The sequence below is a fragment of the Panthera leo genome, chromosome A3 (assembly GCF_018350215.1).
Source record: "Panthera leo isolate Ple1 chromosome A3, P.leo_Ple1_pat1.1, whole genome shotgun sequence".
In the NCBI taxonomy this organism is placed as follows: domain Eukaryota; kingdom Metazoa; phylum Chordata; class Mammalia; order Carnivora; family Felidae; genus Panthera; species Panthera leo.
Genome location: NC_056681.1, coordinates 72,490,722 through 72,511,697, shown reverse-complemented (window position 1 = coordinate 72,511,697; position 20,976 = coordinate 72,490,722). Strand labels below are relative to the sequence as shown.

The 20,976-nt window shown below is 39.5% G+C and overlaps 2 protein-coding genes across 8 annotated transcripts in view; one reads left to right on the top strand and one right to left on the bottom strand.

Moving 5' to 3' along the window:
• Window positions 1–13,856, bottom strand: part of ACYP2 (acylphosphatase 2) — a 278,791-nt gene extending 264,935 nt beyond the window's left edge. The window contains exons 1-2 of one of the 5 annotated variants that reach the window (XM_042932277.1): window positions 13,551–13,738; window positions 2,156–2,220 (exon numbers count right to left, since the gene is read on the bottom strand). In XM_042932277.1, the coding sequence (XP_042788211.1) occupies window positions 2,156–2,173 (18 nt within the window). In that variant the 5' untranslated portion in view covers window positions 2,174–2,220; window positions 13,551–13,738. Of the gene's footprint in view, window positions 1–2,155; window positions 2,223–4,502; window positions 4,526–13,550 lie in introns of those variants that run through there. The other 4 variants (XM_042932278.1, XM_042932275.1, XM_042932279.1 and 1 more) reach the window with 4 other exon arrangements.
• A 274-nt stretch (window positions 13,857–14,130) lies between these two features.
• PSME4 (proteasome activator subunit 4) overlaps window positions 14,131–20,976 on the top strand; it is a 98,774-nt gene continuing 91,928 nt past the window's right edge. For 2 of the 3 annotated variants that reach the window (XM_042932270.1, XM_042932269.1), the window contains exon 1: window positions 14,131–14,372. In XM_042932270.1, the coding sequence (XP_042788204.1) occupies window positions 14,131–14,372 (242 nt within the window). Of the gene's footprint in view, window positions 14,373–16,758; window positions 16,939–20,976 lie in introns of those variants that run through there. The other variant, XM_042932271.1, reaches the window with a different exon arrangement.

Below are 20,976 nucleotides of genomic sequence, written 5' to 3'. Positions count from 1 at the left end.
AAAAAAAATATATATATATATATATATATGTATGTATGTAACTGCCACATAATACACTAACTTGATAATCAGGATCTAACGGAAACTCTATACGACAGACCATCTCACACAATCAGCTAAACATAACCACTCTTCCTGTTTTGTTTGAAGGGGGAAGTTATAACGTAATGTTAGAGGTGTATTTTTTGATGTGTGTTAGGCTGAGAAGATTAGATGGCCATTCAGTTTCAACTGTTCAGTGGTAATTTCGGAATGAAATTGTTACAGTAAAGTAGTTTTGAGCTAATAAAGAACTGTTTGATTGAAGGCCCAATCATTTCCTTCCTATTTTTAACTGCTATCCAATACAACAGTTTCCTTTTGAAGCACATCTTAGTAGAGGTTGAAACACCTCAATGACATCAATTCAAATTATTGCCACTCACAAATAAAACATTTTACATAATTCCACAGTCCTCCTAAACCTCTAGTATGTCCTCTCTCCTGTCAGCTTCCCATTTTATACATTCTCTTTCCCAAATCATTTTCCTCCTTACTCTACAAATTCCCAACTTTCTTATACCTTTTCCTTACACCTTTCACATCATTTCCACAACTCTCTACTCTCAACTGAGGACACTGCCTCATACTTGTCTGAGAAAATAAAAGCCATCATAAGTTGCTCATTTGGGGGGGGGGGGGGGGGCGGGCTACAGGCCATGGTGGCCTTGCAGCCCCACAAGGAGGGCCCTTCTCCCTCTGCTCTGCCATGCCTTCACTGGCCCACCTGTCAGCTCTCGCCCAAAGCATGCAGGGATGCAGTGCTGAGCCAAGAAAATCTTATCATAATTGGAGACGGACCCCTATATAAAAATTCAAACCTTTTACCTGTTCACTTTTCTATCCATGAAAATGACTGTTGGAACAAAAACTAAGAAAATTAAGATAAGAAACACAAGAATAGAGCCAACGGTTCAGGGAAAAACACAATTTGACATAAGCAAAAAGAAGAATTTATTTACTCAAGACTAAAAGCTAAAGGCCTGGAACTGAGAACCAGATCATGTCAAAAAACAATAATAGATGCAGAAGAGATGGCTGACTTTTATAAGGAACTTTTAAACGAAAATCTTCAGAAGCACATGTATTATAAACAGAGACTGGTATAAGCATAATTTTGCCATCACCTTCTTCATGGGAAAAGTGGCCCTGGAGAGGGTTTGGAACAAGCATAGACTGAAACAAAAGAAGACCAGCATTTAGTACCCACCCTCGCCCACACACCAGTGTCTCAGGAGAAGCAGCTGCTTTGGGAGTTCAGTTTGCCAGGGCTCTAAAAACTTGTAAGTGAACTGAGTTCCGCAGCTTCTTTCTTTATGGGGCCCCCTTGGCTTATGTCAGCACCAGGGTAGATAGACAGGGAGAATGAGGGTCCCAGCGAGCTGTGGGCCATGTGACTCTGTCCTGACTGTGGATTCCAAGTTGGCCCTGGGTCACGGACATGATACTAAATAAAGCCCAAGCACTGTGTACCCATTAGAAAAAAAGGGGGAGGGGGGGGAGGGCACCTGGGTGGCTCAGTTGGTTAAGTGACCGACTCTTAATTTTGGCTCAGGTCATGATCTTGTGGTTCGTGGGTTCAAGCCCCGCAGTGCAGGGCCTGCTTGGGATTCTCTATCGCTCTCTCCCTCTCTCTCTCTGCCCCTCCCCCGCTCGCTCTCTGTCAAAAATAAATAAATATTACCAAAAAAAATTTTTTTAAGAAAAAAAAGAAGTTGCTCATTTTGGGATTTCCAAATCTGTATATCTCCTTCTTCCCTCCTGTTTCAATGTAGGGAGTATCTCTCTTCCTATTATTTCACTCCTGCTGTGGATCCAATCCCTCACCCTCCACAATCTCACCTCTCCTTTCTAATGAATAATTCTGATCCTAATACAAACATGTGCTAGTATCTGACATAGTAAAAAGCCTTTTATTGACTTCTATCATCTTTATACTACCTTTCCTTCTTTTGCTTCCTCTCACAGAAAACTTCTCTATTCCCTCACCAGGTCACTCTTGAATCTTCTCCAATCCAGCTTCTCTGTCCTACCATGCCTCTGGCATTGTGTGTGTCAAGGTCAATAATGACCTCTATACTGTCAAATCCATTGGCTACTTTGGTCCTTATCTTACCTGATTCTTGAGTAGCATCTCTCTCCCTGGAAACTTTCTCCTCTTTTAGCTTCTATGATGCCATTCTGTGCAGAAGAGAGTTAACATAGCAGACATGAGATTGCTATCCTTTGAAAGGGCTTGCAAGGTTGGCCCTTGGCTAGCGTTTGAAAACTTGATTTTCAGTAGTATTCCTTTTTTCCCTAACTGATAATAACGGTTCACTGTGCCTAGACAGAGGGTGCCTACATGATCAGAACCCAAATAAAATTCTTGGGCACTATGTCTCTAATGGGCTTCCTTGTACAGAAACATCACAGACATATCAGTGTGTTTTCACTGACAGGGGAAGAGTGTGCTCTATTTGACCCCTTACAAAATAAAAAGGGCATTAAGGAAACCTACTCATGGATTCTTCCAGACTCCACCTGTGTCTTTCCCCCTTATGATCTGCCAGTATGTATTTACTATAGTACTGTGATAAATCTCAACCATGAGTACAACCACATGCTGATTCCAGGGAACCTCCTAGTGAATATCCAAATGCAGAGCTGGTCTTCATCACTCTGTCCTTGTTTTCCTTTTCTCATACTCCTTTATTGGTTTCTCCTGCTCTGTCCCCCTTGGAGCCTCAAGGTTTTACTCTCTTCTCTCTATATACTGTTTTTTAAACAATTTTATTTGATACTTTAACATTAAATAAAATATCATCCATATGCTGACAACTTCCAAATTTATATCTCCAGTCTAATTCCTACCACTAACTCTAGAAACTTATATCCAAAAGCCTTCTTGAATCTTCACTTAGGATCTTGTAGGCAAACTTAGTATGGCCAGTACAGAATTCATGACTGCTTCTTCCTAAACCTGGTACCCTCTCTGTTTTCCCCATCTCAGTGATGACTTTACCTATGTGCTATTATTACCAAAGACAGAAATGTGGGGGTGACCTATGACTCTTCCCTTTCTCTCACACCACATTCTATCATCAAATTTTATTAGGTTCACCTTCAAAATATCTCAAATCTGACCACTTTTCACTATCTCACCTTGATACAAGTCATCATCATCTTTCACTGGACTGCTGAAATAGCTTCCTAATTAGTCTCTCTACTTCCCATTCTTTTCTTACCCCTGTATGATCTATTCTCCATTCAGAGTCAGAGAAATCCTTGAAAGTTCAAATCAAATTATGTCATTTTCCTGAATAAAAACTTGTCTATTGGTTTCCATTGCACTCAGAGTAAGTCTAAATTCTTGGCCCACTTATTAGGTTAGAAGTAAAAGTAGGTGCTCTTGCATTAAACAAACAAAAACAAACAAACAAAACTTGGCTTGATCAAGAAACAAAGAAAGCCAGAGTACCTAGAACAGAATGAGTGAGGGGAGATCAAGATATAAGATGAAACATTAAGACAGAAAGTGGTCTTTGCTTGCAGGCCTTGTTGTTTGCAGGCCTTGTTGTTTAGTATTTATTCCACAAATTTGTGCTGACATACAGAAACAAAAGTCACAATAATGTTCTCTAATGAACTGATCATTTATGAGTCCCAACTCAAATATTTTTCCATACAAAACACTAGCACTTATTTTCCCTACGCTATCTCACTCAGTGCCCCTCAGTTGACATCCTTATTGGTTTGAACTTTGAGACTGTGGCAATATCCCCAAGTATCAATCAAGTACAAATCAAATGAATCAAAAGAATTTAACTGCACAATTTGCTACAAGTACAAGATTACATGAAGTTGATGAAAGTGATGTTAAAGAATTCTTTAAATCACACACAAGGCTGTTGGCAAGTGAGACTGCAGTTATACCAGTTAACAATAGGAGCAGAGAAAATAAAAAATGCCTGTTTCAAAAAAGAATAATTTGAATATCAAGCAATTAAGGGAAGGCACTAGGAAAATTGATGAGGCTTTTAATAATTTTGGTAAAAATGACTTTCTGCCTATTAAGAGAGTGAAAAAAGGAGGCCACAGAATAGGAGAAAATACTTGCAAGTTACATATATGGTACAGGATTTATTCCCAGAATATACAAGGACCTCTCAAAACTTAGTAAGAAAACAAGTAAGGCTCCAAAAAATTGGAAAAAAAGATGTTAATAAGCACTTTGCCAGGAAAGACACATGATTGCTAAATTAGCACTCAAAAAGATATTCATCATTATTGGGCATTAGGAAAATGCATATTGGAAGCACAATGAGATACTATTACACTCCTCCTAGAAAGGCTAAAGTTAAAAAGACTGACCATACCAAGCAGGCAAGGATGTGGAACAACTACAAGTCTTGTACACTACAGGTAAAAATGTAAAATGGCAGAACCACATTGGAAAATAGCTTACAGTTTCATATACTTACCATATGATCCAGCCTATCTTCTCCCAGGTATTTGCCCGTGAGAGACAGAAATATGTGCCCACACAAAGACATACACATTGATATTCATAGCAGTTTTATTTGTATTAACCAGAAACTGTAAACAACCAAAATGTCCATCAACAGATGAATGGATAAGCAAATTGTGGTATATTTAAAAAATGGAACACTAATCAGCAGTTGCTTGAGAGAAAACTATAGAATCATACCAACAACATGATGAAGATCAAGTGTGGTCACTTGATCAGCAAAAGCAGCAGCAGCTGGGAACTTTTTAGAAAAGCAAATTCACAGGCCCCACTCCAGATCTACTAAATCAGAAACTCTGAGGGTGGGAGCTCTCCAAACCACAGCTTTAGACTAATTTGCTAAAAGTATCAGTGAAGGTTTTTGATGTCAACTATGTTTACTATCAGTAACCAACTCTGGCTAACTTAAATTGAAGATAAATTTATTGGCAAATATCAAGTAACTCTCAGAATTGGTAAGAAATGGTAAGAAAGATTCTTAGGGAATCAAGGAACCAAGGGAGTGAGGGTAACAGAAATAATCTGGTTAAGGCGCTGTTGCCGCCAACAACATATGCCATCTCTTCTATTTGACATAGTGGTCACTGTAGGCAGTTGCTGCTCCTGACAACACAACCATGGATGCCACATTGCCTATCTATCAGAGATCCAATATCATCCATCATCCCTTCATCTTAGTATCACTTGCTCAAGATTTAAAGTACATACTGGCAAAATCCAGATCACGAGGCTGTCAGGGGGATGGGTAGAGGGTGAATCTCACCCATTAGGCTTCTAAAGTTAGAAGGAGGAGGCTACTTCTCACTAAGACCTAGATGATGAGAGGATTTCCCAAATCTAGCAAATGGGTTCAGATGCTGAGTAGTCAAAAACAATTACAGATGCCCACTATTCAAAGTGTTCTGAATAAAGTAAATTAGGTGTATTTTTAGCAGGACCACTTTCTAGTAGAATTAGTCAAATGTATTCTTTGTATTACTAATTATGGACTTAAGAAGGATCCATAAAACTTACTCTTTGTTCTGGGGGTTAAGTCTTTTCATTCAAGTATTGGCTCACAGTGGATCGTAAGAGTGGATGGTGCTAGCATGTGCCTTTCCACTGCATGTTTGAATAAAGACTAACATGAAATGACTGTATTAAATAATGCTACCTTGACTAGACTTTTGGTAGTTAGTCTTCAAGTGTTGTTATTTAAAACTAAATTAATTGGACATTCATTGGCAAAAATATGAACCTTGATCTAAATGTCACACCTCATACAAAAAATTAACTCAAATGGACCGTGGACTTCAATGCAAAACATAAAACTTAAAAAACAACAACAGCAACTTTGAATCTAGGACTAGGCAGAATTTCTTAGAACTGACACCAAAAGCTTGAACCACAAAAGGAAAAATTGACAAATTAGACCTCATCAAAATTAAAAACTTACTCTGCAAAAGACTCTATCAAAAGGATAAAAAGATAAGCTACAAACAAGGAGAAAATATTTGTAAACCACATATCTGACAAAGGAATAGCACCTGGAATATATAAAGAACTCACAAAATTCAACAGTAAAAAAACCTAGCAGGCAAAAAACATGAGCAGACATTTTACCCAAGAAGACATACAAGTAGCAAATAAGCACATGAAAATAAGGTCAACACCATTAGCCATTAGGGAAATGCAAATTAAATCCACAATGAGATAGCACCATATAAACAGTTTGGGATTATTTTATTTATAAAACTAAACAATGTGACCCAGCATGACCTGGCAATTAAACTCTTAGACTTTTATCCCAGAGAAATTAAAACTTATGTTTACACAAAAATTTGTAGATGAATGTTCACAGCAACTTTACTAGGAATAGCCAAAAACAAACTATGGTACATCCATACTAGGGAATGTTATTCAGCTATAAAAAGAAACAAACTATGGCACATGCAACAACTTGGATAAATCCCAAGGGAATTATCTGAGAGAAAAGAGGCAATCCCAACAGGTTATACCCTGTATGATTCCATTTATAGAACAGTCTTGAAACCATAAAATTGTAGAAATAGAGAACAGATTAGTAATTTCTAAGGGTTAGAGACATGAAAGGGGTCAGAGATGCGAATGTGAGTATAAAGGGCAAAAGCAGGGATCATTGTCGTGATGGAAATGTTCGTATCTTGCTTGACTGTATCAGTCTAAATATCCTGATTATGATACTGTACTACAGATGATACCAATTTTGGGAACCTGGGTAAAAGGCACAAGGGATATCTTTATTTCTTACAACTACATGTGAATCTATGATTATCTCAAAACAAAAGGATTTAAAAAACAAAACAAGGCAAAAACTGCATTCTAGTACTTAGGTTCTGAGTCCAGAAAGGCAGCCCACTCACTATGGGTAGGGATGAGCTAACAACACTACTATCGTTATTGTTAATACATATAGATCCATGACTGTTTGTAATCTGGTTTCAGTTTACCTTCTTGTCTCTTCTCTTGCCTTATGCACATTTTCTGTGCTCCTACCATACTGTACTCAATGTTCCTTGGCCTAATTAGGCCCAGTGAAAACTCCATATACTTTCCACATACTTCTGCCTCTGCCTACAGTATACCTATCCACTGGACTTCATGACTTCAATACCCTAATGTCACCAATGCAGCTTCCTGTAAGTATCTGGTTACAGCCCAAAGCACTGAATTCATATATCTGAAATAGCTTTCAGTATAAAATCCAAAATTCTTAACCCAACTTACAAGATACTACATGACCTAACTCTGCTTACCCTCTCTGCCATTATTATCCTCTCTCTCTGTACACATTGGTCTTTCTGAGCTTCTCAAACAAGCTAAGTTCTTCCCCTACCTCAAGCCTTGGCTCAGACTGTTCTCCTGGCTAGATCCTTCCTAATCATCCTTTTCCCCAACTCATTTGTCAACTGCTACTTCTTCAAAGAAATCTTTCCAGGCCTCCCGGTCTAGGCCAGGTCCCCCTATTCTACACAATCAGAGCACCCCTTATCCTATTAAAGCATTTAACAAAATCATAATTAAAATACCTGTAAAAGGAAATGTTTAATGTCTGACTGCTCTGCCAGTCAGTGAGCTCCATATTAGTAATCATATAGAAAATTGATCTTTTAGGAAAAATATTTTATATTAAATTTTAAGTTGTTTATTCTTTCTACCATATAAATCCATTTGTCTCTTTTAACTTGTTTACATTTATTGTCTCTTTCTCTCTCTCTCTCTCTCTCTCTCTCACATACACATAGAGCCTTGTATGAATGGTTTGTGGAAATTACAGAAATTGTGGAAATGTTTAGATTAAAGCACTACTGGAACAGGAACAACAGAAGCCTCAGGATAAGATGATCACTTGACAGAAGTAGTTTACCAGAGCAAAAGTTTAGATCTGGGAATTGCTATAAAAACATAAGTCCCCATTCTCCAAAACTGGCAGGCAGAACTAATGGGTGAGGCACTGAATTTTTCAGTCTATGGAAGGCAGTCTGAATTAGTTTTATCTAGAGATTTTAAGAGGTAGTAAGATCCCAGGTGACATTTAGTTACAATTTTATCTGTTTACTTGACTGTCAACCCACTAGATAGTGAACTCCTTGAGGACAAGTACTGTGTCATTCATCTTATGATCTCAAACTTGGCACTCAGGAGGCACTTAATAATGTTTATTGAATTAATGAATATATAATTCACCCTGGAGAATTAGGGATTTGATATATTACCCCTCTTATGAGTCTGTAAATTTCAAAAGAGATTGTGTTTAGTACAAAGAAACAGATTGTAAAGGGTAGCATTTCAAGCATCAGATATAGTGTGAGTGTCTTGCTGGCTCTTCAAATTATTCATGCAGACAATTCCATGCTGTGCTTAGGAGCAGGGGGTAGGTGGAAAGAGCATATATCCTCTTTGTGCATTAGTTATTATCTCTCCACTGCCTCTACTGTTAACTTTTTCAACTACCATTAAATACAATACATCTCTTTACTATATTTGATTATGAAGGAAGATGTGTCCTCCTATATTATCCATAGCTTGTCAAAAAGAAGAAACATAAAGAGCTTCAGTTGTGTTGAAAAACTCCTAGTATTTAAATATCAAATAGGCATTTTCTAAATAATAACATAATAATTTTTAATCCTTTAATAAATATGCCTTGATAGATAGGCATCACCAGTGACCACCTATGTGATATGAGGATTCTAAAAAAGCTCTGAATCATCCATGATCATTCCCCTTTGCTCCAAATGATGTCTAATACTTCAGAGCTAGAAGTTCATTCCTTAAGGGTCTCCAGTTCCAGTAACATGGCATCCTGAGTAATGCAGAAACCCTAATATAGAAAAGCTGCATTAAACATAACAAGTGATAACAATAGATGAGTTCACACACAGAAAAAAATCTCCAGATGACAGAAACAAAAAAGAAAGGAAAGCCAGAGTGATAAGTGTGTGACTTAACTCTGCATCAATTTTGGGGCAATGTTACTGAATCTTGAAACAGCAAGTGACTTGCACTTTAATATCTACTCAGGGAAAGAAGTTGAAGCCTTGAACCTAAGGGAGTTGGAAGTCAAATATTGCATAGTAATAAAACTCTCCAAGGGCTGAATTCTCAGGCCTGTAACTTGCATAGGACAGAAATCCAAATTTATATTTGAGAAGTTTACATAGCTGAGAAATTAACATAAATATTTATTGGTACTGAGCCTGTGATATTTTTGTGGGTCTGGTGCAAACAAACAAACCAACAAAATGCTCTGGGTCACATGGGATTTCCACAGAGAAAAAAAGCCATGTGAAGATAATTTCATAAAATAAAAAATTATAAAACTGAAGCAAATGATCCACCATGAACAAAAGTCAACAAACATATAGCATCCCCAAAAGTCTGAAATAACAGGGGTGTCTGGCTGGCTCAGTCAGAGGAGCATGTGACTCTTGATCTTAGGGTTGTGAGTTTGAGCCCCATGTTGGGTATAGAGATTACTTAAATAAAGTTTAAAAAACTTTTAAAAATCTGAAATAACAGAAAGGACTGTTTGAATACAATTGTCTAAAATAATTAAATACACATGTCAAAATGATGAAAAGAGTCATTGGAACCATAAAGAACAAAAGCCAATGAAAATAGAATAGTAGATTTGGAAAAGAACTAAATAGAACTTGTAAAATTAAAAATATAATCGTTGGAATTAGAAGCTCAATAGATAAGTTAAACAGATCAGATAAAGATAAACAAAGAATTCTATGAGTTAGAAATAGGTCTGATAGTTATCCAGAATGAGTAAGGAGACAAAGACTTGCAAAATGAAAGTAACAAATATGGAGAGGAGCATAAGAAGATTTAACATACGTCTAATGGGAATTCTACAAAGAAAGAAGGGGAAAAAATTGTGAAAAGATAATAGCCAAAAATTTTTATGATTGATGAGTGACATGGATCTTTTAAGAAATACAAATCCCCTGCAAGATAAATAAAAAGAAACCTACATCCAGCTACATCATAGTAAAATGGCAAAATGCCTAACAAAGAGGAAAACTATAAAGTAGTAATCACAGAAGAATTCATTCCTTTAGCTGTGATTTTCTCTTTACTAAAAAAATGAATTCTAAATACACTCTAATGAAGGAAAGTAGCTACTATGGCCAGATGAGAAGGGCTTTGGGATGAAAAAAATCAAAACTTAAAAAACATATAGGAACAGGAAAAAACCTCTCATTTCTCAGGTCCAATATTCTTGTGCCTTTAGGAACTGAAATACAGCAGAAGTTTGGATATTTGATTACATTAGAATGAATCATTCTAATATAATTCAAATACTTCTAAAGATTATGCTCTGACCACATAAATTCAATATACTCTCAGGCTCAAATGTATCATATACAGAATAAGGCAGGGAAGGCAGGAAATTAACAACCTGTCATTTTTGTTCACTGCTACTAAGTGGATTATCAAGCAGTGAACCAAAGGCATAAATATTTGATTGGTAATTATCCCCATTAATTCCTCCAACCTGAGGAGAAACCTCTGCCTTCAGAATATTTTCCATGAAGGGCTATTGCACTTTCCAAGAAAGGAGATTTTAGTCTGTTTCCTGGAGGGGTCTGATAAGAAGCCAATGTCTCCCTCAGGGTCTGAATGAAAGCATAATGTGCTGTTATCTTTTGGCAGAGGATCCGGAGCTCTAAAAGATAAAAAATGCTTGGGAGTTGGTCTCAGAAGAGAAAATTAACCCCAGACTTTGGATGACTATCTCAAATGATAAGTGGACTAAGTCCCCCAGAGAGATTTAAGGTTTCTCAACTTTCTCACCTGAATAGGTTTCACTCACTAGTGTTTTCCATTAAAGTTCACATAGAATAACAGAAAGAGACTTCATCTTTTTTGTTCCAATAATTCTTTGGACCTTTCCAGTTTAGACATCCATTCCCAGGGAAACTGACATCATCAGGAACTGCTTCTTTGAAATCTTAAGTCCAAACATTCCTGTTCTTCCAGATCCCTTGTTCAGGCTAATCCTTTCATATTGCTCCTGTACCTCATTAGGATCCCAGTACCTTGACCTCTCTATTAACCCTCTTCTCTTTCATTTAGACTTCAACCAATTTTGACATTAACCACTCTCTTTTAAATATTCTCAACCCAAGGATCCTACTTAGGAAAGAGAATTCAATGAGATATTGTGGGTAAAGCGCCGGCTGAGAGAAGGGCTCAACAAAGGGTAGCTAACACCATTACCATCGCCACCACCAACATACATTCTTATTCTTTTGTCACTGTATCATACCAGACTCCACGGCACACAATCTGGGGCTGCTAAACATTATTGGGAAAAATCACTAAAGTGTTCAGACAGATGGCAGTAAATTCATGCTTCCAGACTTAACTGACAAATAATTCTGTTTCTCTAATGAGTTTTCTGAATTTTGAGACTACTATAAACATTCTCTAGTCTCCTCCAATCTCCTTCCCCCCACTTCTTCCCATTGTTCTCATTCTCTCATTACACAGAAAAACAAAAAAGAAACTATCAGAAAGAACTTCTCCAACCTAGCCACCCAAAACTGCAAACCTTTCTGCATTTGCACCTATCCTCCCCTGCCTTCCTCCTCTGACAATGAAGCACAGTCTGGCTTATTGCTAAAGGCCAATGACTCCATATTCTCTCCCACTCTCTGTCATGCTCGCCCACGTAACTTCAACCTTTCTCCATTGGCTCCTTCTCATTATTATTTAAAACATATCCCACCTTCAAAAATTCCTTTTTATTCCAGCTACCTCCTTATCTCTCTCCTTTTCTTCCCACCCAAACTTTTAAAAAAGGTTGTCTGCTTTTGCTGCCTCTATTTATTTACTTCCTATTTATCCAGTGTCATTGTGATCTGGTTTCCATTTGTACACTCCACTGAAACTGTTACCTGCTGTATCAACAACTCCTATAAACTCTACTCAGTTCTCATTTCATTTAACAGCTCAAATCACTTTTGGTACACTGATTACTTCCTCCATCTGAAACACTCCATCTTTAGGGAGGCCCCTTTCCTAGAACTCCTCCTATTTCTCTGACAGCTTCTCATGACCATTCTTTGTGGTCTCTCTCCTCTTTCTCTACACATCCCTAAATATGGTACCCGAGAGGCTGGTCAAGGACCCTACTCTTTTCATACTGTTAACCTAATTACACAACAGCCATTAGACTGAGGTGGCTCTAATGTCCTTGCCCAAATTCTGTGTAAATGCCTCAAGGTTATGAAATCTAAACGCTAAGGACAACCAATCATAAACAGCCAACTGGGCTTTAAGGTATAGCCAATCAAATAGTTTCCTTTCTTTGTCTCCACACCTTCTCTACATAAATCTTTCCCTTGGCTCCTCTCTGGGCTCCAAACTTCTGCTTTTACTCTGCCCAATTTCGATAGATTTTTGCTCAATCTTAAAATTCTTAAAACTCTTAAAATTCTTAAACTCTTAAAATTCTTAATATGCCTGTTATCTGTTAGTAAGTCTCTGTCTCATTCCCTTCAGTCCTACCTATATGCTAATCAATATTTCAGTTTAGATCATCCCCTTGATCCATACATCAAAGTACTTTTCCATCCCTTAGGCATTCGGTCTCCAAATCTGTTTCTGTTGTGTTCTCTATCTCAGTGAAGGAGTTTACTATCCATCTTCCCAAACCACAAATCTGAAATCATCCTGTCTCTTCCCATTGTTTCACTCTTCATATTCAGTCAGCTACCAAGTCCAGGCCATTTTACTTGCTGCAGTAGCTCTCAAATCATTCCACTGACATCATTATGTCACAACTTCTTAAGAGTTCCTCCAGTTTCCAGTGGTGTCTATTTTAATCCATTCTCCACATAAAGCCAGAATGATTCTTGGAAAATGTAAGTTATATCACACCACTCCTATGCTTAAAATGTTTCAGAGTTTTTGTTGCTTTTAGGATTAATGCTCTAAAAACTCCCTAGCATTTTTCTAGGTTTCAATCCTGCACTCCCCTCTTGCAAGCAATCTGCAGCCATTCTGAACTTCCTTGAATTCCTAGAGTGCATGCTTGTGGCCTCTAAGCTGTTGCTGTACCTTGTCCTCCTTTTCCTAACCAACTCTGCCCTCAACTCCCTTAAACCTCAACTTTATCACTTCTAGGAAACTACCTGACACCCCTACAGTTTGAAATTCTCTTTAGGTGTTCCCAAGGCATCCTGTACTTATCCAGTAATTAAGAGTATTGTCTTGTAATTGCTTGTTCCCTAGACTAAAGCTCAGGTAGATTGTAAAACCCTAGAGGGCAGAAATCACGTGCTCTTCCCATTTCAAGGGCCTAAAAGGAGCGTCTGACACACAAAATAGCAGTTCAATTAATATTTGTTGAATAACAATTCACCTTTTTGGAATGAGAGCGGCCAGAAAAATACCCGAAAGAGGGGACTTAAAGGAGACAGAGTAAAAAAATCTATAATTAACAAGTGAGATGGATACAGAGTACCTAGGTTTTTCCACACACTCGGCGTGGGGGACTAGGCCCACCGCCTTGGCGGAGAGCACCGCGACTACGGGCTCCCGAGGACAGCCACAGGGACCGCGCAACCCCAGGCGAGGAAGGACAATAGCCTGGAATTCGGCTTCGTGTTTCCGGTGGGGCAGGCTCGCGCTCGGCCGGTGAGGCCCGGGGGTGGGGGCTCCGAGCCCGGCCCACGGCGAGAAAGGCGCGGCCCGCTGGGCTCCCGCTGCCGCCACCACCGCCGCCACCTCCTCCGACGCCGTCGCTCCGCCCCGCCCCGGAAGTGACTTGAGGCCCGTCCGGAACCTGCGGGCCCGGCTGCTGCAGCGTCACCAGCCGAGCCGGTGCGGGGCGGGCAGAGCGGCCGCTGCCGCCGCCAACGAACTGGGATCGCGCGGGGACCAGCAGCGCGCCGGCCAGCGCAGGGGGCCCAGCGGTCGGGCCGAGGGCTACGGGCTGCCGACCGCCGCGGGGCGACGACGACGCGGAGGAGGCGGAGCCCGGAGAGGGGTGGGGGCCGGGGAGGGTTAGGGTGGGAGGGGGTGGGGGGGGTGTCCCTAGGCTCATGGAGCCGGCCGAGCGGGCGGGCGGCGGGGATCCCCCGGAGCCCGGCGGGCGTCCCGGCCCGGACTCGCGGGGCTTCGTCCCGCAAAAGGAGATCGTCTACAACAAGCTGCTGCCCTATGCCGAGCGGCTGGACGCCGAGTCCGACTTGCAGCTGGCCCAGATCAAAAGCAACCTGGGCCGGGCCGTGCAGCTCCAAGAGCTGTGGCCCGGGGGCCTCTTCTGGACCAGGAAACTCTCCACGTAAGTGTGTTCGGGTCTGCAGGGTGGGTGCGTGGGCAAAGGGGGGCAAAGGCTCAGTGGGAAAGCGTCCGGGGCAAGGGCAGCGGCGGCTCTTTGTCCACACGGGACCGCTGGACACAGCTCTGCCCCGACTCGACCCTCCGGTGGTCTCCGAGCCGTAGTCGGAGAATCGCTACAGGAAGCCTGGGAAGCACTCAAGTCCGCTCCCTGCCACTTTACTGCGGGACCTCCTCTGTCCTCACCAGCCTTGTAGGTCCTCCCTAGCTGCTTCTCCCCAAGGGTTTAGGTTGTTGTCTTGCGACCTACGGCATCTTGGGGAGCCGGAGGGCACCCGGCCCTCAGGGAGAGATGAAGGGTCCCTCAAGGGTCCTGAACCTTTGCCCATGGGGGATGTGGAAGGAGAGGATTCGTCTATGGGGGAGTAACTCGACTTTTCCTGGTGCTTCCTCCGGTTTTTCCTCTACGGTCTCCGCCTCTTTATAGCCCTCAATTCAGGTCTCGTAACTTTCTGAATGGGAAGGAGGCCGTAGGGAACTTGTAGGTTCTGCTTTTTTGGGCCTGCTCAGTCTTTGTGAGTTTGATTGAATAGATTGGTTCAAAATCAGCTCTTAGCGCTTTCTTGAGCTGTATACTAGACAGTTAATGTTGAGAGTGTTGAGTCTTAGAACGTCGGGAAACTGTATGTTTCTCCAGTTGTGACATTTCCTTTGGAAATGTGCGACCCTAAGGAAAATAGAAGAGAGCTGTCAGATTGTCCAGGGCGTTATTAGTACAGGGCTTGCGTTAATTTTTGAGTCGCTCAGATGAATATAGATGACCTAAAAATCAGTTTCAGGAGTTATGTTATTGTTCGATTACTGTTTCTTTTTTTTTTTTTTTTTTTTTTTTGCACAAACTCTCCTTAAGCTATAGTGCCACTGAAATTGGGGGGGGGGGGGCAGCAAGTAAAAATACGGTCTGGGGGGGAAAGGTTAGGCACTTTATTTGCTAGATGGGTATCCTCGTTGTGAGAGAAGAATTTTTTAAGAAAGTTGTGCTGTATCTTCTTTGGTTAACTGTACACAAAATCTGGTAACATTGTATGTTCATGAATGTGGGTATGGATGGATAAACACACAAGACATAAGTCACTTATCCACTGTTTACCCAAATCTGCTGAGTGAACTGGGTGATGACTCAGGGTTTTGTAATGCAATAGTCTTGTCTACATTTCCTCACAGGATGATTCTTATCTGCCAATTATTAGGGAGCCTCTGACAAATTTCTCATCTCCACTTGGTGCAGTGGTGGTGGGAATAATTACCTTTTTAATTAAAAAGCAAAACTTAAACACTTAATTTTCCCTTTTCAAAGAGTGACCATAAAATGTCAAGGTTAACAGCTCTCCTCTTGAAGAGTGTAAAGAAGTTTGTGTATTTAGGATTCTTAGGAGACTCTGGGAAAAAAGAAATGCAACAGGGAAAAGAACCACTTTTAGTCAAAACAGCAATGTTCTATGTTTTATAACTGATTGAAATCAAATGATTTTTCATGTGAGCTTCTATGTGTTTGTCTTACTCAGGCACAGTAAAACTACTTTGTCAGTTCCAGTAATTCCCCATTTTAATCACTCTTATTAGATTTGCCAGAGAATAACCATTTTGGGGGACACAGCTTCTTTTAGATGCACAATATATACCAATGTGTGAATGCTTACCTGGTTTGGATTTCTGAATCTAGAATCTTCACAGGCATAGTTAAGCATTGTTTTCTGACATACTTATTACTCAGCTTGGCAAATTAGCACCTAGAGTTTGATTATTTTTGGCTTATTATGTGTAAGTAGCTTTTACCTGGAAATGGCTAAAAATACAGTGGAGACAGTCCTTGGTGTTGAGGGCAAGATTGCAGTTGAGAAAGCTTACTAGCCTGTGAAACTCAAACCATTTATGTCGAAGTAACTAGCAAGAAATGCTGTCAGGATTTTATTTTGGAACAAACTGATTCTAAGGATTGCAGTATGAGACATTCTGAACTTGGTGGGACATTTTGTGATCTTGGGTGTATTTTTTTCTCCTAAGTCATGTTAAGGTGACCTGTTTATAGTTGCACTTGTTGTTTTTTAATAAGCCTTGTGTTGCACAAGTTTACATCTAAATGATGCCAAAACATGTGATGATAGCTGGCAATTACCTGAGCAGTGATCATATTTAGTACTTTGCAGAAGAATGGAAAGTAGTAATGAAAACAAAATCTAACTTCTACCAGTAGTAGCTCTGTGACGGTGGGAAAGTGACTTTAATTCATGTACATTAGTATTCTTGTGAAAAATGAAGGGGTTGGACTAAATAATTCCTGGGAGACAGCCCTGGTGTGGTATTTTATGATTTTATTTTTTATCCTGTAGAGCCTCAAATAAGCCAATGTGTATCTTTCTGCAAGGACTGTTTGAGCAGCTTGTAAAGCACTGGGAATAGTTGCATAGATCAAGCACATTCCTAAAGAAGACCAGAGTGTAAATGCTGTTCAGAGGCACTGGGACTGGATCCCGGACCAGAAGTATACACCCCTAATCAGGGCATCACAGGTCTGTGTGGGATAGAGTTCTGGTTTGGGGATATTCAGGCTCCCTTTTTTTTTTTTTACTTTTTACCTCACCTTAGTACTTATTGTCATTCTGTTTCCATCCATTTCAAGACTTGTGGGTCTATGTAGTATCTCTGTGAGAAAGGTTATTTCTGTGTATTTTAAAAATTGGCCTGTGATAAAATACAAGCTCTCTTGCATGAACAAGTTAAAGTATTAGAACTGCCTGTTAAAGAGACATTGTGTGACATAATATCACAGGGACAGTTTTTAAGAAGCAAGGAAACAAATTGGAGAAGAGAGGCTCAAACCTAATAATGGTCACAGAAAAGACTGCTCCTGGACACTAAGTGAAAGGTATTGGTGGATAACTGGTATGGCCCATGATGGAGTTGAATAAAGGTAATCTTGAAACTTGCTTTTTTTCTCCCTTTGTCCTTTGGACCTTTCACGTGAGGCGGTGGAGGTCTAGTTTGAAGATGTCAGTTTCTCTTTACCTGGCCTTTCCGTGAACATTATCATCTTGGTCTTTCTTAACCTCTCTGAAGCTTTAGAGTCCTCTTGGAAAGTGTGATAGACTCTTAGTGGTTTTTCAAACTTAAAACTTAGCCATGGACTGTTGTATAAAAGCAAAATCAGAAGCACAATATTGGGGTCTTTGGGAAGAATGCAGTTGCAACAATTTTTTTTTTCGTTTTAACACTTCACTGACCATAGAAGCCCCTGAAGCCTGCTCAGGGATCCAAAAATCACTGAGTTAGTGCTAAAGGGCCTTTCTAGCTCTGTGTTCCTTTAAGTTGGTCTAGAGGAAGGAAAACAAGTGAATGGGCTACTATTTCCTATAAGTTTACCTGTAATTACATTATGGATGTAATTCTTTAGTGTTTCCTTTTTTCAATCAGAATTTTGATTCTCGTGAAGGATGTGGGCTTACTGTATTATGAAGGACATTTAAATGTTTTTACCAAGATGTTTTATTTTTAATTTTTTTTTAATGATTATTTATTATTGAGAGAGACAGACAGAGCATGAGCAGGGGATGGGCAGAGAGAGGAGGAGACACAGAATCCAAAGTAGGCTCCAGGCTCTGAGCTGTCAGCACAGAGCCCGACGTGGGGCTCGAATTCACGAACCCTGAGATCATGACCTGAGCCAAAGTCAGATGCTTAACCAACTGAGCCACCCAGGCGCCCCCCCCCCCCCCCCCCCGCCCACATTTAAATGTGTTTTTTTTGTTGTTAGAGTGAAATGTTAACTTCTGTGCTGTTTTATTATTATGATATGACCATTATATTGAGAAATCATTTCATTTGCTAATTAAACTGTAACTTCCTTGTTTAATTATGTAGGCTTCTAAAATAGGAATTGGATTATCCCAGTTGAAACCACATAATGTATTTAATTAGATTATATAACCACCGGAAACCTAAGTTTAGTCAAGATAAGAATTATCAAATACACTGAACTCCTTTTATGGAAAGTAATAATCTGACCACAAGAGCACCCAAATTTGTATCATCTCTTTGTTAAGGGAGAAAGTGGAAAATGCTAACTGCTGAATCTCAGTTATCTATTAACACAATGAACTTATTTAGGGTATCTAATGTTTGCGTGTTGAAATTGTGAAGTACACAATAAATAGAAGTGCCTGTTTTTAATAAAAAATCTTAAAGTCTTGACACATTACCACATTCATCAGTGAAAACCAGTTGGGAAAGTAGTAGAGAAGGTTTGCCATTGTTACTATGTGACAACACTCCGAACAAGAACCAAAGTTTCTTTGTAAAGTTGATTTAAAAGTTGATTTTCCATAGAAAGACAAAGTAAATGAATTAAATGATTTTGGGAATATGAATTTTTCTGACAAAGTTATGTAACAGTGCAATAAACTATCCTTCTTTTTTTTTTTAATGAACAAACTATTTTTTAGAGCAGTTTTAGGTTCAAAGCAAAATTGAGCACAAAGTTCATATATATATGAAGCCCTTCCCATTTTTCAAATACCTCTTTAGTTTCTTTCTTTCTTTCTTTCTTTTCTTTCTTTCTTTCTTTCTTTCTTTCTTTCTTTCTTTCTTTCTTTCTTTCGGCTCCATGCCCAATGCTGGGCTTGAACTCATGACCCTGAGATTAAGAGGCACATCCTCTACTGACTGAGCCAATCAGGTGCCCCTCAAGGACCTCTCTTACTCATTCTTTTAAAACACTTCATCAGTTTTTTCTCCTCTAGTTAACAGGATGTTATTGCCAGAATCTCATTTGTCAATATATGTGATTTGAATAGTTCTCTAACCCATCTTCCAATTATCAACTCATGGCCAATCATGTTCCTTCCATACCCACCCACCCCCATTATTTTTGAACATATTACTTCATTCATAGGTGCTTCCAGGATGTATCTCTAAGGGAAAAGGGGTTAAACCAAAAAAGTCAATACTGATGCCATTATCTAAGCTAAAAACATGAATGATGATCCATTATCACTTTGGTCAACCTCATGAAGTTCTACTTTGCAAAATTTGTGATTTTACTTGTGAGTTTCCATTTGGATTGTTTTGTCTAAGGCTTATTGCAAATAGACCCCATGGACAGAAATTTAAAATACAGCTTATTAATGAACATTTGTGTGTTATGACATCTTAACTTCGAAGGCATAGAATCAACCCTGGAGCAACAAGGACTCCCTTGAATTATCTCCCTTTTAAAAACAAAGACACTGAGGTTCTTATTAGCTAATACATAGTTTGATGTAAAGTAGTAGAAGCAGGAATCTTTGAACAAGTTATTTTCTGAGTGCTCTTTGTGGGCCAGGCACTGTTTTTGGCACTTGGGATATGTTAGTGAGTGAAAGATTTCTGCCCTCTTGGGAAGTTCCAGTGTGCTCTTTTTCTTAGCACACCTTTTTGTTCGTTAAGGACAGCCTAGGCAAGGTGTAGCTCCGTCAACAAATTTGGGGGAAGAAAATATGAATTCTAAGTGCATTACTTAAAAAAAAATCTTATGTTTTAATGCCCTAAATGGAGGCACTGAGGAGCACAGTTAGAAAAAAAAAAAAAAAATCTAGTAAAACAGAACCATTCATTGTTCTTCAGAAATCTGAATGTATCATTTAAAAATAATTTTCCCAGGGCCCCCTTGGTGGCTCAATCGGTTGAACAGCTGACTTTGGCTCAGGTCGTGAACTCAGGTTTAGGGAGTTCCAGCCCCACGTCAGGCTCCTCAGAGCCTGGAGCCTGCTTCGAATTCTTTGTCTCTCTCTCCCTCTCCCTCTGCCCCTCCCCTGCTCATACTCTCTCTGTCTCTGTCTCTCTCTCAAAAATAAATGAAGATTAAAAAAAATTTTTTTAAACAATGTTCCTAAGTCGTCTCGCTGCAGTGTTATAAAATTGTCTTAGAAAGACATGTTCTTAAGTGAAATGGAGGCGACTTGTTTGTTTTTAAGGGGTGCTTATTTATTTAGTGGTAAATAAGGGCACAACCTCCAAACCAGTTTTCTCATTGTGGAACCTGGGAGTTAATTTTTCTGTTAAATGAGGCTCATTTGTAGTGAATCTTCCTCTCACTGCACATCTTTTTTGTACAAAATCCAAATCTGTGTTTCTCTCTAACCTTTGTAGAAAATTAGATCAAAATCTCATACAGTATGAATGGCAAGCTGAGAACATGGTAATAAAAGCAACAGCAAGCAAACAACAACAACAAAACCTTTATATTCATTGACACAGCCAGTGGAATGTTAAAAGCACATACTATAAATATTCATTCCCATTTGGAATCTTGAGGTTGGCTACTTCCATATTCGGCCTACACTCAGCATTTCTTCCCTTTTAGCACACTCCCTCTTGATCCCTTGTTCATGCTTTTGTAGTCTGTGTGCATATTTTCCCTCTACTGTGAGCTTTCTGGAGGTCAATGTCCTCCATGCTTAACACCTTTCCTCCACTCCCAGCATTTAGTACTGCAGTGTATACATTCATAGGTACTCAATAATATTATAATTTACTTTTTTATTCTTTGTAAACTAAAGCATTATGAAATTCTA